Here is a 27,448-nt window from a genome sequence, read left to right on the forward strand (position 1 = left end):
GAACAGCGGGATGGCAGCTTGCAAAGGCTTGGAGCATGTCTGAGAGCTTAAAATGGCCTCAAGCTTCCCCTTTTTTGGGGACATCTGCAATGAGTTTCTGTTTGAGGCTTCCTCTCTGTGCTGGGGCAGCTTCCTGCTTCCTTCCCCCTGCACACATCCCCTGGCACAGCATCATGGGTGGCAGACCCTGGGGTGATGCTGGAAGCAGGCACTGGATGGTGCTGGACCCATAGGGTGGAAGAGGGAAGAATGTAGGAGGGTTCTGTAGCTGAACCTGCAGCTCCTGTCTTCAGCTGCTCTGAGCTGTGTGCCCTGCTTGGGTTGTGTTGGAGCAAGCCTGGCTCTTCGTGTGGCCCGGGCTGAGGTGTTCAGCAGCAGCACTGGCAGGGGAGGAGGGCAGTAGGTGATGGGTGGAAATCAGGGAATCCCAGCCTGGTTTGTGTTGGAAGGGACCTTAAAGCTCCTCCAGCTCCAACCCCTGCCACGGGCAGGGACCCCTTCCACTAGAGCAGCTTGCTCAAGCCCCTGTGTCCAACCTGGCCTTGAACACTGCCAGGGATGGGGCAGCCACAGCTTCTCTGGGCACCCTGTGCCAGCGCCTCAGCACCCTCACAGGGAAGAGCTTCTGCCTAAGAGCTCATCTCAGTCTCCCCTGGGGCAGGTTCAAGCCATTCCCCTTGGCCTGTCCCTACATCCCTTGTCCCAAGCCCCTCTCCATCTTTCCTGCAGCCCCTTCAGGCACTGGAGCTGCTCTCAGGTCTCTCCTTCAGGAGCCTTCTCTTGTCCAGGCTGCCCCAGCCCAGCTCTCTCAGCCTGGCTCCAGAGCAGAGCTGCTCCAGCCCTCGCAGCATCTCCGTGGCCTCCTCTGGCCTTGCTCCAGCAGCTCCAGCATCACCCACCAGTGTGGGTGACTTGTCCTGGATGCCCCGTGCAGTGAGGAGCTGGACCCAAGCTGGTGGCACCTCCTCAAGAGAGGCCTCAGACACCTCTGGGAAGTGGGTCCCTGCAGCCCTGGGTGCTGGACGTGGCGGCAGAGGTTCCTGTATCTCCCCATGCTTCTTGGTACCAGCACCTCTTCCACTGGTTGTTGCTGTAACCCAGCTCAGTTCAGAGCAGCTGGGCTGAGCCTGAGCTGTGAAGCCCGTGGTGGCTATTGCAGACCTGGGAAAGGCTTTGTATGAGCAGAACCTCTTTGGTTTTGATCATGACCTCCTCTAAGATTTGCACTTGCATGGCCCCGCTCCAGCATCCCACCCAGGGCTTCCCCCTGAGGGCAGTTCATGGAAGAAACATGGAAAAGTGAGGGATATGGGATAATGGCAAAAAGATGCTGCAGGAGTTTGTGTTTAGCCGGGACTTGAAACCAGCCCCAGTCCCAGTCTCCTGCTGCATCCCAGCTGAGGCCGTGTTGGCACCTCCTGTTTCCACTGATTCAGTCAGAAACACCCAACGTGGAACAACTGAATCCTCCCAAACACCCATAAACTTAGAGCACAGCCTAAATATAGCTCCGTGCCCTGTTTGAGGTGGTGTCCTGGCTGCTGGGGAGGTCCTGGGAGCTAAAATAGCTCCTTAACGCAGCGCCAGCAGCAGCAGCAGAGGCTGTGCCTTCAGCACACGCTGTTTGGAGCAGGGCAGGTTTTCCAGCTCCTTCTTTCAAAGGCATCGAATACACTTTAATGACCACGACTTCTTAACTGATGGGAGATGCAGGGAGTGAATCCATGGGGGCTGAGCTCTTGGGGGCTGTTCCATCTCCTCATCCTCCGCAGCTCTGCTTTTTCCTTGCGTTAATCCACCCGGATTCTCTCTATTGATGACACAGATCTGAAACCCGTTGCGAGATTTCCTCTCCTCATCCCCAGCTGAATGATTCAGCTCCTGAATCCCTGCTTTGCCAGCGGCCAGGCTGCTGCAGCCCTTCCCTCTTGAGCCTCGTCCAGGTCTTGCATCAAGCTGAACAATGTTGGAGCTGATGCGCTGTGGCCGCAGCCTGTTCCAGGCAGCCCTTTCCCTACAGCTGCTCCGGGAAGTGTCCCTCTGACTCACCTGTGCCTGCTTCCCGACTGCTCCCTGGCACTGGATCAACCTCTCTGGGAGCCTTTGTGCTGCTGGGACTTGCTGGAAGGGGTTAATGCTGCTTTTCTTCCCCGTGGATTTTATCCTGCGTGTCTGGATGTGTCCAAGCTTGAAGCTGAGCCCTGACAGTGGAGGGGGCATCGGAAAGGGCTGGGATAAGCAAGTGGAAGAACTAGGGATGATGACAGCCTTCCAGTGCCTAAAGGGGCTTCAGGAGACCGGCAGAGGGGCCTTGGACAAGGGCCTGTAGGGGTGAGCTTTAAGGTCCCTTCCAATCCACACCATTCCCTGATTTACCTCCATGTCCATTCCCAGCACCGTCCCGCCTGCCTTTCGGTGGCACCTCAGTTACGTGCTGAAGGACCTGGGTGCTTCCAGCTGTGCCCACGTTATTTATCCAGCATCCAGCAGGGAAGGAAGGGTTGGTGCCTCTCTCCCAAGGCAGAGTGCAGGTTTTCCATCTCCTCCCTTTGTCCAGGATGTGGTATCTCCCCCAGCACTGACTCGGAAACCTCTGGAGGCCACGACTGGTGTTTCCCCCTCTCCATGGAGGTTTCAGTGTGCTCACACCCATCTCCACCCCTCACGTTTTCCTGCCCTTGGTTTCGTTCTCTTTCCACTGACTTTGCTTTCCAGTGGCTGCAAAACACTGCTGGGCTTTGTCTTTCTTGGGAAGTCATTGGGAATTTGGTAACCCAGGTCTAGAAGGTTCTTCCGCCGCTCATTGCTGTGTGTTTCACCCATGAAACACAGCAGGGAGAAATGGGGGCTGTCCTGAACCTACAGACTTCCCTGGGCCTTGTCAAGGGCAATGTTCATGCTTGGAGCAGAGGGATCAGAGCTGCAGAGACAGGCACTGTGCTGGAGACCTGCTCATCCTGCTGCAGCCATCCTGGGATGTGGTGCTTGGAACCAGGGCAGAAGGATGGAGCATCTCGTGGGAGAAGGGAGTGAAGGGCACTGGGTTGGTAACGGCTTTGGGGAAGAAATGGTTTCCTCATGGCCTGGGTCTTGTTCTTCCCTGTCTGAATGCGGTACCGTGGTGAAAAGGAGAAGTAAAAAGTTCATAAGCTCCCCATGACCCAGCTTCAGTGAGCGCTTGAGCCCAGAACCCCCCCATGTGCTGGGTGCACCCCCAGAGCGTGAGCAGCAGCTCAGGGAGGGGATCCTGCCCCTCTGCTGTGCTCTGGGGAGACCCCCCTGCAGTCCTGATCCAGCTCTGGGGCAGCAGCACAAGAGGGACGTGGAGCTGTTGGAGCGAGGCCAGAGGAGGCCATGGAGATGCTGCGAGGGCTGGAGCAGCTCTGCTCTGGAGCCAGGCTGAGAGAGCTGGGCTGGGGCAGCCTGGACAAGAGAAGGCTCCTGAAGGGGAGACCTGAGAGCAGCTCCAGTGCCTGAAGGGGCTGCAGGAAAGCTGGAGAGGGGCTTGGGACAAGGGATGTAGGGACAGGCCAAGGGGAATGGCTTGAACCTGCCAGAGGGGAGACTGAGATGAGCTCTTAGGCAGAAGCTCTTCCCTGTGAGGGTGCTGAGGCGCTGGCACAGGGTGCCCAGAGAAGCTGTGGCTGCCCCATCCCTGGCAGTGTTCAAGGCCAGGTTGGACACAGGGGCTTGGAGCAAGCTGCTCTAGTGGAAGGGGTCCCTGCCTGTGGCAGAGGTTGGAGCTGGAGGAGCTTTAAGCTCCCTTCCCAAACCAGTCTGGGATTCAGTGATTCTAAGGGCCTTCCATTTTCTCTCCTCTCTGGCTCCAGGTGGCACAAGCTCCACTCCAAGGCCGGGAAGAAGGAGAAGGAACGTGGCGAGATCCTGGTGTGCATCCAGTTTACACGCAACAACATCACAGCCAGCATGTTCGACCTGTCCATGAAGGACAAGCCCCGGTCACCCTTTGGCAAGCTGAAGGACAAGGTGAAAGGCAAGAAGAAATACGACTTGGAGTCAGCCTCTGCCATCATCCCCAGCAGCATGGGCGGCCTGGACATGGAGGATGACTATGACATTGGGGGCAAGAAATCCAAAGTGAAGGGCTTCTTCCTGAAGAACAAGCTCCGCAAGTCATCCTTGACTCAATCCAACACCTCCCTGGGATCCGACAGCACCATCTCCTCTGCCAGCCTGGGGCTGGCCTCGAATGTTCCGGAGGTAACCAGATCCCCCAGCAGACACAGCAGTGTGTCCATGGAGCGCTCAGGTAAGAGGATAATGGGTTTCATTCCCTCTCCCCCTCTTTATTCCCCCTTTTCTTTGTGAGGGATTCTGGAGGCTTTCCTGCAAGTCTCTTAACTCCTTGCTTTCCTGCATCCTGCATCCTCTGAGATCTGGGGATCTCCCTTCGGGTGCCAGGGAGGGACCCTTCATCAGGCGCTGTAGTGATAGGACAAGGGGTGGTGGGTTTAAACTGAAACAGGGGAGATTTGAGTTGGATCTAAGGCACAAGTTCTTCCTGTGAGGGTGCTGAGGCACAGGGTGCCCAAAGAAGTTGTGGCTGCCCCATCCCTGGCAGTGTTCAAGGCCAGGTTGGACACAGGGGCTTGGAGCAAGCTGCTCTAGTGGAAGGTGTCCCTGCCTGTGGCAGGGGTTGGAGCTGGAGGAGCTTTAAGGTCCCTTCAACACAAACCATTCCATGGTTCTGTGGTCCTCTGCATGCTGGTAGCATTGTGCTTGCCAGAACAGGGGAGGGCATCTGAGATGCTGCTTTTCATACTCTGTGAATGACCTGACTTGGGTTGATGCCACATTGTCCCTGCAGCTCACTACAAGCTTTTGGGCTATGAGGGTTCTTTAGGACCTTTTCTTCCCTGTCTCCTAAAAGCAGGTCAGAGCAATAAGCCCCTGGGAGAGGGCACGGTGCTGCTGCTGCTTGTCTGCTGGGACACCTCAGGCCTGAGGCAGAGCTGAGGCAGTGACTGGCTCCTGGTGTTAAAGCTCTTGGCACCCAGGCAGCGGCGATTTGCAAACAAAAAGGGTCCTTGTGGGGAATTAATTCTTGCTTGGAAGCAGTGTGCAATGATCTGGTTTAATTGGCTGGAGACAGCAAATCCCCATGTTGGAGGGAGACTCCGATGCTGCTCCTTACTGTGCTGGTGAAGCCCCACAAGTGATGCTGCTTGGTTTGTGCTGCACGGTGGAGGCACTGCTCTGGCCCCAGCATCCTCATGTTGTGATGAAGGGGAGTTTCCTGCTAGGAGAGGGAGCGGCTGCGTGGCACAGGGAGCCCAGCATCCTTCTCACCAGCTCTTCCCCCAGACCTGCTGAGTGCTGCGGTAGCCCCAGAGTCAGGCAGGGGAGGGAGGAGCAGGCACTGCGCAGTCTGGGCTTGTATCAGGCAGGATACGGGAGCAGAGCTCAGAGACTCCGCATCTTTCATTCAGTGCAAACTCTTAAATCACTCGGAAGCAAAACCCCCTCAGTCATGGACTCACAGAATGGTTTGGGTTGGAAGGGACCTTAAAGCCCACCCAGCTCCAACCCCTGCCACGGGCAGGGACCCCTTCCACTAGAGCAGCTTGCTCCAAGCCCCTGTGTCCAACCTGGCCTTGAACACTGCCAGGGATGGGGCAGCCACAGCTTCTCTGGGCACCCTGTGCCAGCGCCTCAGCACCCTCCCAGGGAAGAGCTTCTGCCTAAGAGCTCATCTCAGTCTCCCCTCTGGCAGGTTCAAGCCATTCCCCTTGGCCTGCCCCTTAAGTAGCCTCTGGGTACCTTCTTGCATGCGTTATCCACCTCGGATCCTCTCAGACAAGGGATTTGGTGTCTTACAGAGACTCCTGTCTGGATCCGGCAGTGGGAGGTGATGTCTGGGGGAGGGCATTGCACACCCTGTGCAGCCGCCTACCTGCAACCCGGGCTTTGCATTTCTAGTTGTTTAATTATGCAGTGGGAGCCTGGCAGGGAGAAAGCTGGTGTCATCTCCCAGCTCTGCAGTGTTTGCAAGGGGAAGATGAGCAAGTTTGTCCTGCCTGGGACTGTTACTCAGGTGGCCTCACCTCCGGCTTGTGTTTGACTGCCCCACAGTGAAAGACCTGTTGCCATCTCCAAAGCTGACCCACAAGAGAGCATTCAGTGACGATGTCTCCCAGGTGAGCCCGGTCCTGGAGCCCAAAGCAATCCAAAGCCCGAAGCCAAAGAACGATCCCGTGTCCCGCTCTTCCCTCTGCATCAACGGGAGCCACGTTTACAGCGACGAGCCTGCACCAAAGAGCCCCGTGTGTGTCCCGCAGAGCTCCAGCATTCCCAAGGGGCAGGAGGAGGGCTTCGGCTTTGCTCCCCTCCATCCCGAGCCCCAGGAGGTGCCTTGGGGGGTCAGCAGCTTTGAGAGGACCCAGCAGAGAGACGAGCCCAGGTTCATCCCATCTCCTCCCAGCTTGGCCCTGCAGGAGGAGCTCAGGGTCTCCACAAAAGCTGTCACCCTCAGTAACCACCTGGGCAGAGCCAGGATGGAGGAGAGCAGCCGCATGGAGAACAAACCAACCCAGGCTGCAGCTCCCATGGTCTTCTCCACGGACACAGCGAAGGACAAGCAAGCTGAGGACGCCAAGAAGGAAGACAGGAAAGCAAAGGGTGGCCTCTTCCACCACGGGGGCAATAAGAACGACACCGGGAGCAAGGGGCAAGGGGAGAAAGTGGGATCTTCCCATGGCTCGTCCATCCACGCAGGAGGAGATGAGAGGAGTAAGAGCAGCAGCTGGTTTGGTTCAAAGGAGTCTCCTCAGAAACCCAGGTCAGTGAAATGGGGGTGGTGATGCCTGGGTCAGGAACTGGGTGTCCCAGTGGCCTGTCTTCAACACTGGGCTGGTAAATGGGCTCCAGCATCAGCAGGGGACTGGTCCCCATTGCTCAGGCAGGTGATGGCGGGGGAAATGCTTCTTGGTCTTAAATGTCTCAAGGGGAGGGTGATTTTCCTGGATCCTTCCCTGCCTTCTGCCACAAACCAACCCCATTGGCCCTCCTGGGCTGTGTTTCCCAGTTGGGATCCCCTTCATGGAGAGGGGATTGTTTCCCTGTGCAGAGGCTCAGTGTGGTCAGTCCAAGTGTTTCTGTGGCCTCCCTGACACACAATATGGGATGTGGGACACAGTGACACGGAATGACATTCATCAGCCTCCCACCCCTCTGTTTGTGGTCCAGTTTGGGGGTGCAGTACATTGGTACCTTAAAATGAAGTAACTAATCCCATCCCTGCTCCTTCCTCTTCCCATCCCACCCCAACCTCCCCTTCTCCCTGGTGGGAATCTCTGATTGTTCCTGCTTTGTGTGGTGATTCATCTCTTCCCAAATCCTCAGCGCTGGGTTCATGGCACACAAACCGTGGTGGTGGTGGTGCTGTTTCTGTGTGGCCTTTGTCCTGTTGATGGGTCACCAGTGTCCATCCCCATAGCTCCTGGGGGAGACTGAGAGCCCAGTGTGGTGTTGTCATTGCTCAGTGAGAGGGAGGAAAGGGGTTAAAGCAGCCAGAGAAAAGAACCAACAGTTCTGAGCTGGTTGAATCTCCAGGGTTGATTTATTATGGGATTTTCCTAATCTGGGCTGACTTGAACCTCATTTATGAAGCAGAAGGGGTTTAATTCAGTCTGAGCCTCCTTTCATGAGGAGGGCACTCATGGTTTATCCAACCCAACCACATGCCCACAGGTTCAACTGCTTTGCAAGTGCTGCTCAGGCCTGAGGGAGGGGTGAGCACATGGCTCACTGGGCCTCCAGAGCAGGGCAGCACCTAAAGCGTTGTCTTCTCACCCCACAAGATGATGTTGTGCTCATGGGGGGGGGGCTTTAAAGCCAAAGGGTGACAAGGACTTGCTGCCACCCCCTTCCCGAGGACAGATGTGTCCTTGTGCTGTGTGGCACATGTGGTACCTTGAGAGGAGGATGAGCTGATGGTGAGAGGGTTGGAGAGGAGCCTCAGGGGCTGGTGAGGTTCAGTCCTGCACTGCCTGGGCAGTGGGGACACTGAGGCAGACAGGAGCTGCTCCCCATCACAAACACCTCATCCCATAGGGCCTGGAGCTCTTTCCCCTGAGGCCATGGGGAAGGGAAGGACAAGGCAGGATGTGGGCTCTGTCCCTGAGCTGCTCAGCAGCAGAGGGGTGAACGTGAGCTCCTGAGAATGCTGAGGCTGCATTCCCACCTATGGGTCTTTCACTTCCAGGTGGTTATTGGGTGTCACATCCCAGGGCGAGGTTTGTTTCTGGATGAGACTAAAGGAATGTGGTCGAGATGAGCTCTTAGGCAGAAGCTCTTCCCTGTGAGGGTGCTGAGGCGCTGGCACAGGGTGCCCAGAGAAGCTGTGGCTGCCCCATCCCTGGCAGTGTTCAAGGCCAGGTTGGACACAGGGGCTTGGAGCAAGCTGCTCTAGTGGAAGGGGTCCCTGCCCATGGCAGGGGTTGGGACTGGAGGAGCTTTAAGGTCCCTTCCAACACAAACCAGGCTGTGGCTCAGTGAATGCCGTGATTGAGGAAGGACAGAACGGAACCACTCGAGATTGTTCTTTGATTCCTTTTCAGTTCATTCGGTGATACTAAAGCTGCTGTTTCAGTCCTACAATAGAAGATCCTGTATGAAAAACCCATCAAAGCCCTTCTGTGCTCAGGCAGTGACTGCACGAGCTGCCTGAGCCGGACACTGAAGCACTGTGAGCCTGCAGTGGGGTGGGATGGGAGGTACCCTCTGCATCTCCCTATGGAGCCTTTTCCATGATAAATGGGTGAGAAACCACCAGGTTGCCTCCTGCTTTGCAGCTCTGGGTTTGAGGCAGATGTGCTCCGTGTGCTCCATGTGCTCCATCCCTATGCGTGTGTTGTCCTATCCCAACGGACACCACTGTCCTCAAGGCAGGGATGTAAATGGGCTCCAGTAGCATCCAACCCAGCAGATAATCACAGAGGTGCTCTCAAACACTGCTGGTTTCTAACAACCATTCCCTTCCATGACAGCTGCTGGAGCCATTCCCAGTGTTATTCCTTTCCCAGAGGGTTTTCACTCTGTTCTCTCTTAACCTACTTCAGTGCTCACAGGTGAATTCAAGCTAAGCTGAAGCTCAGCTTAGCTCAGAGTTGGGTTGCTCAGGACGCTGCCTGCAGATGCCTGTTTTCTATAGGAGGAACTTGGATGAGCTGTGAGACAGCAGCTCCTCCAGCTGGGGTTTTCTCTCCCCAAAATAGGAATTGCTTTGAAGCAGCATGGGCTGCAGGGAACAAATTCACAGAGGCCCCTTTTGGAGCGTTTCTAAACAGCTGAATGGGCTTTAATTGCAGTTTGCAGATTGAAAATGGGAAGTAATGAGCTTAAACTGCAGCCTGGACAAGAGAAGGCTCCTGAAGGGGAGACCTGAGAGCAGCTCCAGTGCCTGAAGGGGCTGCAGGAAAGCTGGAGAGGGGCTTGGGACAAGGGATGTAGGGACAGGTCAAGGGGAATGGCTTGAACCTGCCAGAGGGGAGACTGAGATGAGCTCTTAGGCAGAAGCTCTTCCCTGGGAGGGTGCTGAGGCGCTGGCACAGGGTGCCCAGAGAAGCTGTGGCTGCCCCATCCCTGGCAGTGTTCAAGGCCAGGTTGGACACAGGGGCTTGGAGCAAGCTGCTCTAGTGGAAGGGGTCCCTGCCCGTGGCAGGGGTTGGAGCTGGATGGGATTTAAGGTCCCTTCCAACCCAAACCGTTCCATGATTAAAAGAAAGCAAATGATGCTTGGGGGTGTGCAGCTGAAGCCAGAAGGGGAATCTCAAGAGCTTCACTTCAAGTTGGGCTGGTTTGTTACCCTTACAGAGCTCATGAGCAATAACAGCCCAGGATCTTGATGCTTTCCCCCATACGGCCCAGGCTGGGTGGTGGAAGATGGTGCCTGAGTCTCATTTGATGCAGAAAAGGCCTTTCCACCATCCCAGGGAGATGCACTTCTCTGGTCTGGCTTCCCTGGGTCTTCATTTCTCTGACCATGAATTCCACCACTGTTGCTCATTCTAATTGTGCACAGCTCTTGTGTGGTTTTAGTCTCCTTCCTCACACGGAATGATCTCATGGAGCATGCCACTGATGCAAGGCAAAGCTGTTGAAGAGCTTTTGAGGTCTTGCTGGTGTCAGGTTGAACGTGTGGTCTGGTACCATCAAATGTAGGATCAAATGTGTGTGGTCTCTCGAGCATGCATTGGGCACCCAGCTGTGGATGTCCACCTGCATCTGGAGCAGCTGTTCAGTGCCTTCTAGAGCTGGAGATGGATCATAGCCTGGATGAGGAGAGGCTGAGGGAGATGGGACTGTTCAGCCTGGAGAGAAGAAGGCTCATGGAGACCTTGTCACCATGGTCCAGTATTTAAAGGGTGGCTGCAAAGAAGATGGAGACTCCCTTTGGACAAGGAATCCCATAGAAAACACGAGGGGTGATGGGCACAAGTTACTGCTGGGGAGATTCCAGCTGGACACAAGAGGGAAAATGTTTCCCACTGAGAGCAACCATTGGAATAATCTCCCCAGGGCAGTGGTGGCTCCCCAGTGTTGGACGCTGTTAAGACTGGGCTGCACAGGGTGCTGGGACATCCAGTGTAGGTCATGCTGTGCCTGGAAAGATTGGAGCCGATGATCCCTGAGGTCCCTTCCACTGGGATTCCAGGATTCCATTGAACCTTTGCTTTGTAGAGAGAGCAGCTTCTGCATGAAGCAGTTTTAAGCCTTTAATTTACCTGCAGAAGGGATTTTCCCCTCTTGCTCTCCTCGTTCTGGAACCTTCAGCCCTGCAGCTCCTACCAGCTGAGCCAGCAGCGTTCCCTCCGCTCTTTGCCCACTGGATAGGTCAAGTTTTACCCGGAGCCAAAGGGATGGAGACAACCTCAAAAGCAGACACCATTGCGGGGCCAGAAAGCTCAACCTGTCATTAGTGAAAAGCTCTGTAATTAGAAGGCTGCTTTACAAAGCTCAGCTTGAAATGAGCCTCCAGCTAAGCCAAGTCTTGCACCTCTTGCAAAACCAGACCCTGTCTAAAAGCAGGAAGGTTCAGGTTAACTTCTGCTTTCCAAAGAGCTTTGCTCTTCTCCTTATGGACAGGGTTTTGCTGAGCCATCAGCAGCACTTATTTACAGCTGGTTACTCATTGCCTACACAAGGAAGGAGGTCCCAAAGGCTCTGCTTTGCTAAAGCCACCAGGCTTTGATACTGGCTGGAATGGAAGCGGTAGGAAGATGGTGTTTGCTCTTTGGAGGCCTGAATAAAAGGCTCTTTGGGGTTTGTTGTTCTGAAGGTTGTGTGGTCCAGGGCTGTGTGTGAGGAAGGAGCTCAGCAGGTTCAGCTGAGCCTAAAACAATTGGTTTCACTGTTTTCAGGGTTTCCTCCAGTGTTATCAGAGCTCCACAGGGCCCGCTCCCTGCGGGGTGAATCGGGATGATAAAGGGAGGCTGCATCTCAGGCTTGGCAATAGGAGAAATTGTGCTTTCTCCTGTACAAACAACAGCACTGGTGCTGTTTGCAGGTTAAAAACCTTCTCTTGACAGGCTGAGAGAGCTGGGCTGGGGCAGCCTGGAGAAGAGAAGGCTCCTGAAGGGGAGACCTTAGAGCAGCTCCAGTGCCTAAAGGGGCTGCAGGAAAGCTGGAGAGGGGCTTGGGACAAGGGATGTAGGGACAGGCCAAGGGGAATGGCTTGAACCTGCCAGAGGGGAGACTGAGATGAGCTCTTAGGCAGAAGCTCTTCCCTGGGAGGGTGCTGAGGCGCTGGCACAGGGTGCCCAGAGAAGCTGTGGCTGCCCCATCCCTGGCAGTGTTCAAGGCCAGGTTGGACACAGGGGCTTGGAGCAAGCTGCTCTAGTGGAAGGGGTCCCTGCCCGTGGCGCAGGTTGGGACTGGGTGAGCTTTAAGGTCCCTTCCAACACAAACCAGGCTGGGATCCTATGGAAAGCAGGTTCTGGGGTTTGCACCTACCTGGGCTCCCACTTAGAATCACAGAACAGTTACGGTTGGAAAGGACCTTAAGATCATCCAGTTCCAGCCCCCTGCCATGGGCAGGAACACCTCACACTAAACCATGGCACCCAAGGCCTCGTCCAACCTGGCCTTGAACACTGCCAGGGATGGAGCATTCACAGCCTCCCTGGGCAACCCATTCCAGTGCCTCACCACCCTCACAGGAAAGAACTTCCCAGTTCCTATCTCTGCTATTTATGTATTTATCCCTGTGGTTTTGGGGCCACATCTATAAAGCCAGACTGGTTCATTGTAATTGGGTTGATGGGCAGTTGAGGACCAAGGGGCAAGCAAAGCAGTTCCTGCACAGAGACCTACAGCCACTCCTCTCACCTCCAGAATTCCTATTTAAAAGCAGCATTTGCTTTTGTCCTCTGCCTCCTTCCCACCCTGTCCAAAAATGTCCTGGGCTGCCATAGCCTATCCCAGCCCTTTCCACACCAAGCCGATGGGAGGAAATGCCTGATCCCTGCCAGGCTTTGAAGCTGTTCTTGGGGCCTCCAGCGCCCTGATCCTGCTGGTTTCCCACCTCAGCCCATGCTCCTTGCTGGTCCACAGGGCAATGGTGCCAAAAGCAGCTTGTGAGTGGCATGGTTCATTGTGGGGTGTCCCTGCCTGTGGCAGGGGGCTGGTACTGGATGATCTCAAGGTGTTTTCCAGCCCACACCAGGCTGGAATTCTATGCTCCAGCCCTCCTAGGAGGGATTTTCCACTTGAGCTTCAGTGCAGCTCTTAACCTCAGCTTATTCTTGCTGGACTTGAGCCTTGCCCTCCCCAGACCTCATTTGAGCACATTCCCTTTATCTCCATGGTTCAGCCTAACCCATCCTGTTGCAGATGGGCTGTGACGGCTGGGGACCATGCCCTGTGCCTGCAGGGTGTTTGCTTTCAGCCTGGAATCCAGGCTGCAATCCATAGGGGAAAACCCCTGCATTGAACAAGCTGTTTCCAATAGACTTTTCCATCGGGGGGTTGCTCAGCAAGATTTCTTCTCTCTGTTTTCAATGCTGAAGAGGCTAAACCATGCCTGTGAAGTGCTGCCAAACCCAGAAATGAGGGCAGAAAGGTACCAGCTATTTATTTTGGCTGGCAGAGCTGTGTGCTGGGCTATGGGAAGAGGAGGAGGAGGAGGAGGAGGAGGGTGAGTCAGCGTTTGAATGCAGCAAAGATCATCTCCCATCAGGCTGCTGCAGGCGGAGGTTTCCCTCTAGAGGAATTCGCCGTCCTCAGCTCCTGGTTTTCCTCAGCATCCTTCAGCAGAGAGGGGAAACTCAACGTAAGAAGGACCTGGAGCTGTTGGAGCAAGTCCAGAGGAGGCCATGAGGGTGGTCAGGGGCTGGAGCACCTCCTGTATGAAGACAGGCTGAGAAAGTTGGCGCTGTTCAGCCTGGAGAAGAGAAGGCTGCATGGAGACCTCAGAGCAGCTTCCAGTGTCTGAAGGGGGCTACAAGGATGCTGGGGAGGGACTCTTCATTAGGGACTGCAGTGACAGGACAAGGGGTGATGGGTTCAAACTGAAACAGGGCGAGTTCAGGTTGGATATAAGGCAGAAGCTCTTCCCTGTGAGGGTGCTGAGGCGCTGGCACAGGGTGCCCAGAGAAGCTGTGGCTGCCCCATCCCTGGCAGTGTTCAAGGCCAGGTTGGACACAGGGGCTTGGAGCAACCTGCTCTAGTGGAAGGGGTCCCTGCCCATCACAGCATGCATGGATGGGTTGACTCCAAGCAGAGCTGGTCCTTCGGGGCCAGTTTGTGCCTAAAGATCCATCACCTTCTCCATCACCTGCTTCCATTGCTTGTCCTGGAGATGTTCTGTGCTCACTGGGAGCTCAAAACACCCAGGAAGAGCTGGGCAGCTCTGAGTTACCTTCTGTGGAGGCACGTGCCCAGAGAGGACATGGAGCCGCAGCAGAGCATGGATGGACTCTGTGAGGACTGGGGTGGATGCTTGACCATGGCCACCACTGCTGTGTAGTGACTGCAGGAGAGGTCACCCAGGAGCTCTGTCTGCCACAGCACCAAGTGTGCTGCAGGTCTGGGGGGAAAGGATGGTTTTTATGGGTGTTTTGGTGCTTGAATTGCCAGTTCTGCCCAGTAGTTTCTGGTGTGGTGTCTGATGGACGCTGGAGTTGAGCTTCAGCCACTTTCTGTGTTTGTTACCTACCTGAAAACTGGGATGGAGGGACTCTGGTGGCATTGATTGCACAGGCAAGCACTTTTGCAAGGTAGCTGCTTGGAAGGTGATGTGTGAGGGGGGCTGTGAAGCTGGCAGGAGCAGGGAGGAGGGGTCCTGCCACCCTGCTGCAGTGAGCACGGGCTCCTCCCCATCCGTGCATCACTCATGGTCCAGGGCATGGGCAGCACGTAACCTGCCTGCTGTGAGACATTGAGGTGCTGGAGCGGGGCCAGAGAAGGGCACTGGAGCTGGTGCAGGGCCTGGAGCACAAGTGTGATGGGGAAGGGCTGAGGGACCTGGGGGGTTCAGTGTGGAGAAGAGAAGGCTCAGGGGGGACCTGATGGCTCCCTACAAGTGCCTGAGAGGAGGATGGAGCCAGGAGGGGCTGGGCTCTGCTCCCAAGGAACAAGGGATGGGACAAGAGGAACCGGCCTCAAGCTGCCCCAGGGCAGGTTTAGATGGAGCTGAGGACCAATTCCTGCCCCAGAGAGTGCTCAGGCATTGGAACAGGCTGCCCAGGGCAGGGCTGCAGGCACCGTCCCTGCAAGTGTTCACACAGCGTGGAGACGAGGCCTCAGTGCCATGGGTCAGTGGTGGCCTTGGCAGTGCTGGGGAATGGTTGGACTGGGTGAGCTTAAAGGGCTTTTCCAGCCTGGGTGATTCCCTGATTCCATGGTTCTGTGCTGCACCTTCACACATCCTCAGCTTCTGCCTCAAGATGGCATTTTTGAGCTTTAAAAAGTGTCTGAGGCTTTTGTGCATCCTTATGACACATGAACACGGTTTTCCAGGCAACTTTCTCATTTGACAACGCATTGACCAGGATCTTCCAGTGCTGCCTGTGATCCCCACCGGCAGCTCGGCTGAGGCAGGGAATGCCATGGTGCATCCCTAGGGCCATTCCTTCATTCCTTCCCATTAATCTTCGCCATGCGCGGTGCTGGCTGGTGGATGTCCGTGTTTCTCCCAGTCCAAGGTTGGGGGCTCTCTGATGCCCAGCTGCGGTGGCTGACGCAGGAGGTGATCCCATTGACTCAGTTTGGGGGCAGCTCAGTCCTGGTGCTGGCTGTTCCCATCCTGGCATTGGGATTGCTCCTGGTAGGGGTGAGTGAAGGGGACGGGGGCTCAGGAGGAGGGAATGTGGTATCAGAGCGCTGGCTGGGACATGGGGTGTCCCCACCACGATGTGAAAACCACCAAGATGATGATCCCGAACCTGGTGAGTTCCCCACGGGGGTGATGCACATTGCCAGAGGAGATCCCAAAGGAAGATCAGTGAATCCCAAAGCAAGGTCACTGTAGTCCCTCTTGGAAAGGCAGCAGGGAACTGGCTGCCTGACATGGGGTGAGGTACAGGAGGATGTGCAGTGTGAATCTGACGTGTGCTGGATCCTTTCCTCCTCCTTGGGGTCCTCCATGGGGTTTCAGGCCAGAAGTGATGGGATGAAGGGGATGTGGGGACACTGGGCAGAGGCAGGAGCGGATCCAGGGCCGCATCTTGGCCATGTGCTCCCTCCTGCTTGGTTGCCCTCCCTCCCGTGCCAGAGGGAGCACCACGTCTGCTGTCTCCCTGATGTGCTGGCAGACAGGTAATGAAGCACTGGGATAAGCTGGGAAAGACTCACTCCTGGGTGCTCTTCCTGGCTCAATAATCCCGATCCAAGAGCCCATCCCGGCTCCTTGTGCACAACTTGCCCTTGGTACGCAGCAAAACCCCTGAGCCCAGTCCTTGGGCTGCAGGAGGTGGGAAAACCTCCTGGCTCCTGAGTCCTGGGGCTTGCTAAGGTAGGAAGGGGAAGTGTGGAGGACGTCTAGAAGAAGGGCTGCCCTCTCCTGTGTGTCGTGCATGCCCTTTCCATGCCTTGACTCCATAATCATTGCTCTGCCTAACCGGAGAGACGAGAACGTATTTGATCATTGCATTGCTTTGGAGTGTGTGTGGTGTGTGCTTACAGCTCTGTCACAGCATTAACCAGGAGGACTCTTTTGTCTTCCCTCCACAGCCTGGAAGTGTCTCCTCAGGTAGAAACCAGCTCAGATGCTCCTTCTCCTTTTCCTCCCTGCTCCCCTGCCCAGTTTCCTCCTGCTGCCGTAGCCCATCTCGCTAGCATGCCAAGCACTAACCTCTCTCCCGCTCTTGGAGACGGTCAATCCGGATGCTTGTCCCCTACCAACCCATTCCTCAACTCCCTGCAGAGCAATCCCTTCTTTGAGGACCTCCTCGCTGACCAGGTACTAAATTCTCCTTCACCTACTCGCTTTCTCTCTAGTTTCCCGGCTGGGCCGCGCGCTGCTCCAGAGGTCGCTGGGAGCTTTTATTCCTCTGAGGATTCCAGTCCCTCTGCCTCCCTAAGACATAAAGACCCAGAGAGGGAGTCTCCAGCCCCAAGCGTTGGTGTCCCCGTTCCAGAAACAACTCCCCCATCACAAGGAGCCCTTCCTCCTCCGGACAAGAAACCCGCTGTGCCTCCTCCCCTCTCGGAGTGGGACGAGACCTTCGATGCCTTTGCGACCAGCAGGCTCAAACCGGAGCTGAAGAAGGAGAACTTCTTTGCCTCGGTGGCAGCAGAGGGCATGGCTTTCATCGATGATCCTGGTGCAGCCAGCCCCACGGAGAGATCGGTGGAGCCACCTCAGGAGAAGGGGACGAAGGTGTTTGAAAAGGCTGATGCGCAGATCAGCACTGAGATACCCGCGACTCTACGGGCTTGGACCAACTTCTCGGGGTTAGACGTGGGGGCAAACCTGGTGAGCACAACCCAGGAAGCCACCGTGATAGAGGACGTGCTGAGCCCCGTGTCTGTGGGGTCCATGGGGAGGAGGAGGAAAAGCAGCACTCCTACAGTTTGGACGACCACGTTTGCCTCGGGAAACCCAGGGGAGAAAGAGGCTTCAACACCACTGAGTGCTCCCGACAGCGTTAGGGAGGAAGGGGACAGCAATGAGGAGGACCCCTCTAGTGCAGGGACAAACGGCTGGATGACCATAGCCACCGAAACCACCCCTGACCCATCAGAGAGCACCCAGAGCGTGGCAGGGCAGGAGCACGTGGGTCAGGAGAGCACCTTCAGCTCACGTCCGGCCTTCCTCAGCGAGGGCACCTTCGAGGCCAAGAGCAGCTCCCGTGCCGCCGCTTGCGTGCTGCCCAGAAGCACCTTCAGCCCCGAGCTGCCCTCCGAGCCCCTCGTAGGCAGCAACGTGGTGGCCGTGCCCCCACGGGTGCTCCCAGATGTGGCCCCACGACGGTTCCCTGTGGTCCCCGAGCCCGGGATGGAGCCTCAGGGTGCTGGTGGCCAGGAGGACGCGTTCGACATCCGGACATCGGTGTACCGGCTCCAGGCCAGCATGAGGCTGGAGGCCAGCGACAGCCGGGTGAGGCTCAGCTCTGACGTGCGGGAGAGGCAGGTTGTCCTCTCTCCATGGACAGGTAGCCAAGAGGAGGAGGAGATGGTGGCCAGCTCCACCGTGCCACCACCCAAACCCCCGAGGTGGTTCGCAGCCGTGGGAGGTGGAGGGGATGGCGAGGAGGAAGACGCTTGCAACCCACAGCAAGGGGGTGAGGAGCAACGGGAAGAGGTGGAGGGCCCAAAGGCAGAGGTGGAGTTGCCGAGGAGCTGTCTGAGCAGCGAGCCCTCTGCCCCGGCATCTCCCACAGTGGGAGTGGATGTAGCTGGGAGCGAGTTCCCCGTCTCCAGAGATGTGGAATCTGCCCCTGTGGACTCAGCAGCTCATTTGGAGGCGAGAGCTCATGAGCTGTCAAAAGGTGACACCTCTTTGAGGGAAGAGCCATCAGAGATGAATGAGACACATGCAGCTGAGCACTTCGAGACCTGCCCGTCAGAGTTCTCCCTGGATGGATTAGGCCAGTCAGGTTTATCCCCTCTGATGGGGACCGAGTGGGAGATGGCCTCCAACCAGGAGCCATTCCCTGAGGACCTCAGTACATCAAGACTAAACCCACCTTCCAAGCTAGACCTGGCCCAGCAGGAAACCTTCTGGACAGCTCTGGAAGAGCAGGAAGCAGCCGGTCACCCCGTGGGTCTCAGCTCAGCACCACGACCCCAAAGGTTAGCGCATGGGGAGAGCCCACCGCAGCCAGAGCTGGTCCAGGGTGATGGTGAGGGGCAGCAGGAGCTGGTGGCCGGCCCCGTGGGGCAAGCAGGAGGCCAGGGTGAGCCGTGTCAGCCCATGGCAGTGGCTGTTCCTCCCCGGGAGGCAGAGCAGGGCAGCCCCACAACCAGCGAGCCCGGGATAGACTTCAAGAAGGCTGATTTCTGGAAGGCAGCAGGGGCAGAGGAGAGGCACAAAGAGGATGCTTCAACCCCGAGAAACCCCTTTGCTCCAGCCCTCAGCCCGAACCCCCCCACCAACCCCTTTGTGGAGAAGCCACCAGAGCCCATCCCTGTCCAACCTGTGCTGCCCGAAAGGTTTGCTCAGGGGGGCTCCAGCTTCTCCAGCTTCCAAGAGGAAGCTCTTGGGCAAGGCTTCCCCACTAACCTCCCCAGGGATGTGCTAGGCCAACCCTTCCTGCATGACCACCAGCCCTTGGCCTTCTCCACCCCTTTCCTCGTGGCTGCAACTAACCCAGAGCAGTTTGACTTCCCTTGCCCCTGCCCTGCCGCCACCAGCCGCGCAGCCGCCCAGCCCTGCCCTATGCCACAGCCCGGGGACACACAAGCTTCAGCGCTCCTGGTTTTGCCCAGGGAGACACAGCCAGCTGAGAAGCCCTTTTTCCAGCAGATTTCCAGGTGAGCATTCCGGGGAAGGCGAAGGGATGTTGTGTTTGGTAGACGTGAACCCTGTCTCCCATCTGCTCTTAGCAACGGGGTTGGTAAGTGGATCCCTCAGCAGCCGCCTCCAAGGAGGATGCTCCGTGTGTTGTTGCTGCAGGGACTCTTCCCTCACCATCCCATGGTCCCAGAGAGTCCAGGCTTGAGCAGCTTGAAGCTTTGGCTTTCTTGGATCATGAGGAATGGCCGCTGGTGTCCTGTGTTTGCCCTGACGTAGGGTAAATGGTTTGATGCATCCAAGACCTGCCCCAGCTGAAAGCGCAGCAGAATTGCATCCGCATTGCACTCGATGCTAAGTTTGGCTCCATCATCTTCCCTGTGCTTGCAATAGGTGCCTTTTCCATGTCTGCCAGGAGAGCTTCCAGCTGTTAATGCTCTCATGAGTTCCTTCATGGCATGTGCACAGCTCCTGCCCCTTCCCTTCTCATTCAGCTTTGGTTTCTTTCCTTTTTAAATGACCATCAGGGACTAAAAACCTTCTTCCTTCCGTAGCCAAAAGTGGTGTCACCAGGGCGGTGGCGGATGCTGATCTCCCCTTCCTCCTGCAGAGATGCCCACTGGTTATGAAGCCACAGGATTTAGCCCTAAGGATAATGGGAATGGGAAGGGGGGTATTGTGGTGGTGCATCAAGGAAGGAAGGGGCTCTTCCTCCTCCCGGGTCAGCTTTGGGCTGTAGAAATGCCATGAGGAAGATGCTGGGTTGAGGGTGAGGGCTCTTGCTGTGTCCTTCAGTTCATCGAGTTCTCTTGGTGCACCTTCCCCTGGTCTGCCTGGGCAGAAGATGGGTCATGGGTTCTGCACTGAGCATCAGGGATCAAGCTCTTGTGGTTTCCATGGGGACCTACATGGGTCTTCTGGCAGGGATTTATTTGGTCGGCCTCACTCCTGCTGCAGAGGCAAATGGAGCTTGATGGGGCCCCTGAGATGATAAAATCCCACCTGGCCCAAGAGTAGCACTGGTCATGGGCCTGGGGAGGGAGGCAGGAGATGGGCACAGCAGAACGTAGCTGAGCTCCAGCTCTTCTGCATGGGGATCCCTCCTTGGCTTGAGTGGGCATTTGATGTCCTCGGGAGCAAAGAGCAGCACGAGCTGGAGCTGGGAGCTGGTTTGGGTTTTTATCCCTTCATGGAGGCCAGATCCTCAAATCATTCCTAATTGGATTGTTCATCCCCCAACAGATAACCTTGGTCACAATTTGCGGGTAGAGATGGAAAGAGAAGTGTCCTGCAGTCCCAAAGGGTAGATTTAGGCAACGAGCGTAGTCCCAGGACACTCTGTGTGGATGGTGCATGATGGTCAATCCTTGGGATTGACTGCATCCATCCACGTCCTGACTGCCTCGTGGGAGGAAAAGTGGGCTTGGACCTAAGAGCCGGTCGTTGTGTCCGTGCTGGCCTCTGTGCTGGTGCCTGTCTGAGAAGGCCTCGAACATCCCTGCTCTGGTTGCTCTGCCTGTAAACCATGGATGGTTCGGATTCTTGCTGCTGGGACTGAAGAACCTTTGAAGGAGGCACCTTTGAGGAGTTTCTATGGTCCCTGTGGAAGGCTCAGGTTCTGCACTGCTTTGTAAGGCTGGGGAGAGGTGACTAATTGTCATAGGGGAGAGAGGAAAGCTGGAAGGGCCCTTTTCCAGGTTTGCCTTTCCTCAAGGAATCTCCTTAGTAAGATGCTCAGTGGCAATGTAGACAAAGAAAAGATACGGTAGAAGTAAGGTGGAAGGAAAAAGGAAAGACTTAGACTGGACATTAAGGCTCAGCTGGGACAAAAGTGAGATAGAGGAGCTGGTACCCGGATTGGTATGGATAGCTGGTGTGGATTGTTGGGAATCTGGTGTGCTGGGGGTCCATGCCCCCCTTTGGAGGGATGGAAACCCCTGCAGGGTCCCATGTCCTCTTCCGAAGTGGCCAGAGGGCCCTGAGCTGATCTCATCCAAGATGGCAAGTCAAGACTGACAGCAGCAGCTCCTGCCTGGTTTGGGTGGGACACGGCCTGTTCACAGGGAGCTGGGAGGCTGGAACAGCTTCTGGTGGGCTGGATGTGAAGATGGAGCCGGGGAAATCAGCATCTGGAAGAGCACGTGGTGGGATTGTGTTTGCAGGTCCTGCGGTGAGGGAGGGCTCCCACCACGGAAGTGTTGCTGCCCGGTTGATGTGGGTGCTCAGAGCATCAGTTGCAGCCCTCAGGTGTGTGGAGGATCCCCTTTCTGCTCTTTGGGGAAGGGAGGGATGGTGCCTTCAGCACTGGGAAGGTGTCTCTGGTACAGGTGGGACCTAATGGACAGCCCATGGCAGTGCGTGGGGGGCTCCACTGCCTTGGAGCAGTTGGGCAGGTCCTTAAGTGATGGGGAACTCTGGTTGTGTGCCTGAGGCAGCATCACATGGCACTTGTAAGAGGCAGGATTGGGAATGTCAGAGGTGCCAAGGAGAGATCAGCACATGCTGCTTTGAGCCTTCCTCTGCTCTGGAGCCAGGCTGAGAGAGCTGGGCTGGGGCAGCCTGGACAAGAGAAGGCTCCTGAAGGGGAGACCTGAGAGCAGCTCCAGTGCCTGAAGGGGCTGCAGGAAAGCTGGAGAGGGGCTTGGGACAAGGGATGTAGGGACAGGCCAAGGGGAATGGCTTGAACCTGCCAGAGGGGAGACTGAGATGAGCTCTTAGGCAGAAGCTCTTCCCTGGGAGGGTGCTGAGGCGCTGGCACAGGGTGCCCAGAGAAGCTGTGGCTGCCCCATCCCTGGCAGTGTTCAAGGCCAGGTTGGACACAGGGGCTTGGAGCAAGCTGCTCTAGTGGAAGGGGTCCCTGCCCGTGGCAGGGGTTGGAGCTGGAGGAACTTTAAGGTCCCTTCCAACCCAAACCAGGCTGGGATTCTATGACAGCATTTGGAGCTGCTTGTGTTCTATGTGGCTGGGATGAGTAGTGCCCCCACTGGTCTCCTTCCTGAACCGTGTGTTTTGAGGAACAGGATTGTTCCCACGGTGGTTTATGGGATCCCTCTCCATCCTTCCATGCTGCTTTGGAGCCCTGGCTCTGTCCATGTGCTTGGACAGCTGTGGCAAGGTGTGACAAGGACGATCCTTTGGCTTGTTGGAGCTGGTCAGTGGCTTCCACTGCTGTCCTCTCATAGCAAATGGATGACAGGAGGCATCGTGGTTGAAGAGGACTTCAGATGTGCCCTGTCAGCACAAGGAAATACATCCTGATCCCATCACCATTGACATGGCATGAAGGCACCAGCCTTGAGGACTTGGGCCACCCACCTGATGCCTCATGTGATGAATGAGGCTGGGACAGAGGTGTCATCTCAGTCCTGGAACAGGTTTGAAAGCTTTCAGAGCACATTGAGCACAAGCTGGACTTGAGAGGTGTCAGTCCCAGCCCAGGAACAGCTTGCACCATCACTGTGGGTGTCAGTCCTCCTCCAGCCCATCCTACCAACACCCTCATGTCCCCATTGTAAAGAGACGCTGTGTGTGCTCACCTTGCTGAGGTTCCCCTTCTCCTGCAGCACTGTTTGGATGCCCAACACTGGGGATTATCCCTGTGCTGCTGCATCTGGTGGGAGCAGAGGCTTTGCAGCGCTCCTGGTGGATTTTACAATGGAGCTGATGCAGGGTCTGGAGCACAAGTGTGATGGGGAAGGGCTGAGGGACCTGGGGGGTTCAGTGTGGAGAAGAGAAGGCTCAGGGGGGACCTGATGGCTCCCTACAAGTGCCTGACAGGAGGATGGAGCCAGGAGGGGCTGGGCTCTGCTCCCAAGGAACAAGGGATGGGACAAGAGGAACCGGCCTCAAGCTGCCCCAGGGCAGGTTTAGATGGAGCTGAGGAACAATTCCTGCCCCAGAGGGTGCTCAGGCATTGGAACAGGCTGCCCAGGGCAGGGCTGCAGGCACCGTCCCTGCAAATGTTCACACAGCGTGGAGATGAGGCCTCAGTGCCATGGGGCAGTGGTGGCCTTGGCAGTGCTGGGAATGGTTGGACTGGGTGAGCTTAAAGGGCTTTTCCAGCCTGGTTGATTCCATGATTCTATTCTATGATTCATCCTGAGGTCTGTGTATTCCTTGCAGGACAGCAGCATCAGGTCACTTCTCTTTCCATCACGCTGAAAAGCAAAAGGACTTCGATTAAGTCCAGAAACAATCTTCTGGGTGAAGAATGAGGCCAAAATAACTGAAGCTGTAATTCCTTCTCAGGTGACAGAGAAGGTGCCCTCAGACACAGCCTCCTCCCTCTCCCTTTCGGCTGGTGGAAGGGGACAAATTCAGTGGTGTCTTCAGGCAGGTGGAGGCCAGCTCTTGGGCTGAGGCAGTTCAGGAGCATCCCTGAAGCATCAGTGGTGACCCCAGACTCTAAGCTGAGGGCTCCTGGCCCCCAAACCCCCCCTCTGGGCAGTGGATGTAGCAGCCTCTGATGACCTGGGTTGAACTTCCCCTATGGTACCAGTGCCTGGTGGGAGTTTTGACCTACAGGACTCAGCATCGACTGAGCAGCAGAGGTGTGGGCACGGGGCTCTGTTCCCTATCTCAGCCAAACACACATGTCCTGGGGCTGCTTATCTCACCTCTGGGTGGAAATGGTGCTGGAGAGCACTGTGAGCTGCCTGCTCTGCAGGACATGGGCTCTCCTCAGAGCCGCTGAGCTGTGTGGAGCTCATTAAATGTCATAAGTGGGTCCCATCCCCATAAAAACTGTGACTGCCCCATCCCTGGCAGTGTTCAAGGCCAGGTTGGACACAGGGGCTTGGAGCAAGCTGCTCTAGTGGAAGGGGTCCCTGCCTGTAGCAGGGGTTGGAGCTGGAGGAGCTTTAAGCTCCCTTCAAGCACAAACCATCGGTCAAGAACCCCAGGGAGAGCTCAGCATTGCTCCCCATCCTGGGGAGGGGGGGTTCAACTGTCCAACCTCCTTGTTCTCCTTAGTCCTCACCCAGTGAAACCCATCAGCGCTGCGGTGCAGGAGGTCTCCAGTGAGAAGAAGCAGCAGCACAGGTCCAGCCTGACCACTGCTCTGAGCAATGGGCTGGAGAAGCTGAAGACGGTCACCACGAGCAGCGTCCAGCCTGTGGCCCCGTCCTCCCACCCGGAGAAGGCAGACACCAAGAAGGTAGGAACATCCCTCTGAGGTGAGAGCTGCGTTCCCTCCTCCTCCTGATGTTCTGTAGCTGGTGTGGGAGGAGGTAGAACTGGGTCCTGCCACCGTGGGAGCAGAGCCCTGTGTGTTAACCCTGGCACCCTCAGTCCTGGTTGCCTTCCTCCATGGCCTGGTCTCTGGACCTTCTCAGCCTCTTGTTCTCCCATTGCTTGCTTTGGGTTGGGGTTTTTGTTGTACAGGGTGTGAGCCAATGCCAGGTTATCCACAGAGATGAGAGGATAGGATGGGATGGGATAAGTGCTTGGTGAAAGGCCTGAAGGCAGAGGGGAAAGTTCTTCTGGAGCCTTGCTCCTGCCTCTTGCCTGCTGCATCCCATACACTGGCATGGTGAGGCAAGGAAACCACCCATGTGAGATGTCTGAGGGCACAGTGTCAGGGGGTGCCTTCTCTTCCTTTCTTGTCCTCCTTCTCCTCCTTTCTTGTCCTCTTTCTCCTCCTTTCTTGTCCTCCTTCTCCTCCTTTCTTCTTCTCCTCCTCCTTCTCCACTGCTGCTGTTTGCCTCCCCAACCTGACCTGTAAAACACTGCTGTTGGAGCTCACCTGAGTGGAAGGACAGGTACAACCTCTGTGCCCATAAAGCCCTTCCTGGTTCCACAGGTAGTTCATGTTACGGGTTAGGAGTATCTCACCTTATCTGGGATGAGGTCTGTCTGGGTCCTGCTCCGCTGTGCTGCTCCAGCCTGTCTGGAAACGTGGATCCCCTGGAGCTCTCATCCTCTGGGAGCTCCTGAAGGGGTTTTTCAGCTCTTAATTCTCTTTTCCTGCTGCTGGAGGACTGAGGAGAGTGGAAGCCCCAGAAAGGGGATAGCTGATGGCAGGTCTCACACCAAGGGAATGGGCTCTGTTGTGCTCCCACCTTTAGCTTGTAACTGTTGGGGGACAGGGGTTTCATTTGATTTAAGGTCCTTTCCAACCCAAACCATTCCATGATAGGATTCTATGACTCACTGAATGTTCCTCTTGGTTTCTGCCACAGGATCCCACCGTTCTGGACCAATCAGCCAAGTATTATCACTTGACCCACGATGAACTCATCGAGCTCCTGCTGCAGAAGGAGAAGGAGCTGAGCAAGAAGGAGGAGCACATCCATGAACTGGAGAACTACATTGACCAGCTGCTGGTCCGCATCATGGAACAGTCCCCAACGCTCCTCCAGATCCCACTGGGAGAAAACAAGACCAAGTAACCTCTCCCCAGAGACCAGCACTCCTCCAATAAACACGCTGCAAACATCCCTGCACTCCCCCTCCTCTTCCAAGAGGGCTCCAGTGGCTTCTGTTTGCCAAAGGTTATCTGCTCCTTCCCAGCCCAAGCTTATCCCAGCTCTGGCTCCAGGGAGCTATAGGGTGATGGGCTGTCACCCGCCCTATGGGGAGGAGCAGAGCCCTCCCCATGAGGCTGATGCCTCCTTAGGTTCCTGTTGTTGTGACCGAGCAGCATCTTCTCAGGCGCTCACCTGCCAATGCTTTAAGTGGTCCATGGGCATTTGAGAGCTGGAAACCAACCACCTTGCCCATGTCTTCCTTCTGCTGCTGCTGCTCTTCTGCCCACACTCTTCCATATCTCTTCTCTCAAGTGCTGTATGCTGGCTGATGGATGGTGTTCAACTGGTTGAACATCAGGATGCTTAAGCTCAGTTAGGCTTTACCAGCACGTAGGCAACGAGGGGAAGGAGCTACTGTTGGACACCTCTTTCCCTTCCTCTTGTACCCCAAATGAAGAGTCTCCATCTGAAGAGCTGGCTCCAGTGTGCCAACGATACGGGAGGTGCTGCTGGAGTTGGAGGCCACAAGGGACTCAAGCCAATGTCACTGCCCAACCATGAGTGGTGTTGATTCCTTTGCTGTGTGATGCCGCCTCAGTTCCTCAGCTCAAAACTCTCCTGTGTCCACAGGAATCACCTTCCACCGCCTGCCCCACCACTGGCTTGGTGGTGTCTTTCTCAGTGCAGCAGGAAACACCGTTAGGACTGAAGCTTGTGTGTGGAGATGGGTGTCTGAGCACCCACCACCTCTGTGCATGACACCCTGGGAGGTCAGGCGTGCATCCAGCCCTCGCTGGCAGGTCAGTCATCACCCACCACAGAGCTCCTTCAAGCCAGTGCTGGCACCAGACACCTCGTGTTGTACCACATCCACGCTCTGGTGTCAGGTCTCTGGTGGCCTGGGCTCACCCAAAGGACTTAAATGCTTCTTGCTGCTGACTTTTGAGTGGCCATAAGGACATTGGCCTGAGGCTGGTGAGTGATGCTCCTTGCTGCACTGGAGGACAGGGCAGCTTTGGCTTGGAGATGCTGGGGAAGGGTCTAGAGAGGATGTTGCTCCTCTTGTTCTGCCAGGGCTGTGGCTGGAGAAGGTGCCCATGCAGGCAGAGGGTCAGTGGTGTGGGTCTCGAGCTGCTTGGATGTGTGAGGCTCCTTCTCCCTCCTGTACCTCTCCCAGACTTACCAGATTCCTTCAAATCCTTCATATTCTTTCCTCCTTAATTCCTTCCAGTTATACCACGCCATGGAGAACCCGTGCCTTTTGCAGTAGGACAGTAGCAGGCTCTGAGATCCCATTCTCAGCCCAACACATCCCATCTCGGGCAGCTTTCCCTCTGCTGCCAGCTCATCTGAGCGAGGTGAGTTTAAGTGCAGGCAGCAGAGCCATCTGACCCCTGTGTGTGGGTCACTTTGGCAGGAGTTCTGCAAGGACAGCTGATAGGAGGAGGTGACACTGGGGGAAGAGCAGGCCAAGCATTCCAGGACAAACTACAGGTGGATAAAGACTGTTAGGTCATGCTCAAAATCTGAGGTAGGAGAAACAAGCTGTTGGGATGAGAGCTAGCAGGAGAAAGGAGGTTTGGTGTCACTGTCATGGTCATATCTAGCTTGGAGCCCATCATACCAGGAGGAGGATGTGTTAGCTGGGAAGATACTGGCCACGAGCCTCATTCCTACCTGATTTCCTACTGGCTTTGGGCAATAGGAGGAAGCAGTCTGGGCTTTTGCACTTCCCCCATGTCTTTATGCTTCTTCTGCCCTTGTGCAGGGACTTTGCTTCTGGTTTAAGACACGAGGGTCCAAGGGAAGGTGTTTCTCCCAGTGTAGAAAGCACCAGAAACCTCTCTGCCTGTATCATCAAGAAGACCCATGGCCTGAGAGCTCAAATCCCTTTCTGGGGGTTCCTCTCATGGAGAAGCTCCCCCTTTGACCTGAAAGCGAGCAGGGAGGAGCTGTGGATAGGTAGAATCCAGCCCAGCAGTGGGAGAGCAGCATGGCATGGGCAGAAGGGCTGGGAGAAGCCGCAGGGATGCTGAGCAGAGAAGATTTATGTCAGTTGGGAATG

At 56.1% G+C, this 27,448-nt stretch overlaps 1 protein-coding gene across 1 annotated transcript in view; it reads left to right on the plus strand.

Moving 5' to 3' along the window:
- The window catches only part of RAB11FIP5 (RAB11 family interacting protein 5), a 37,191-nt gene extending 11,832 nt beyond the window's left edge, over window positions 1-25,359 (plus strand). The window contains exons 2-5 of the mRNA XM_057401284.1: window positions 3,831-4,270; window positions 6,094-6,799; window positions 23,888-24,071; window positions 25,096-25,359. Of these exons, the coding sequence (XP_057257267.1) occupies window positions 3,831-4,270; window positions 6,094-6,799; window positions 23,888-24,071; window positions 25,096-25,305 (1,540 nt within the window). The 3' untranslated portion in view covers window positions 25,306-25,359. The remainder of the gene's footprint in view (window positions 1-3,830; window positions 4,271-6,093; window positions 6,800-23,887; window positions 24,072-25,095) is intronic.
- The last annotated feature ends 2,089 nt before the right edge of the window (window positions 25,360-27,448 follow it).

This window comes from Pezoporus wallicus, unplaced genomic scaffold (genome assembly GCF_028554395.1).
Source record: "Pezoporus wallicus isolate ANWC-B61680 ecotype Strahan unplaced genomic scaffold, APGP_CSIRO_Pwel_v1 contig_8837, whole genome shotgun sequence".
Lineage (NCBI taxonomy): Eukaryota > Metazoa > Chordata > Aves > Psittaciformes > Psittacidae > Pezoporus > Pezoporus wallicus.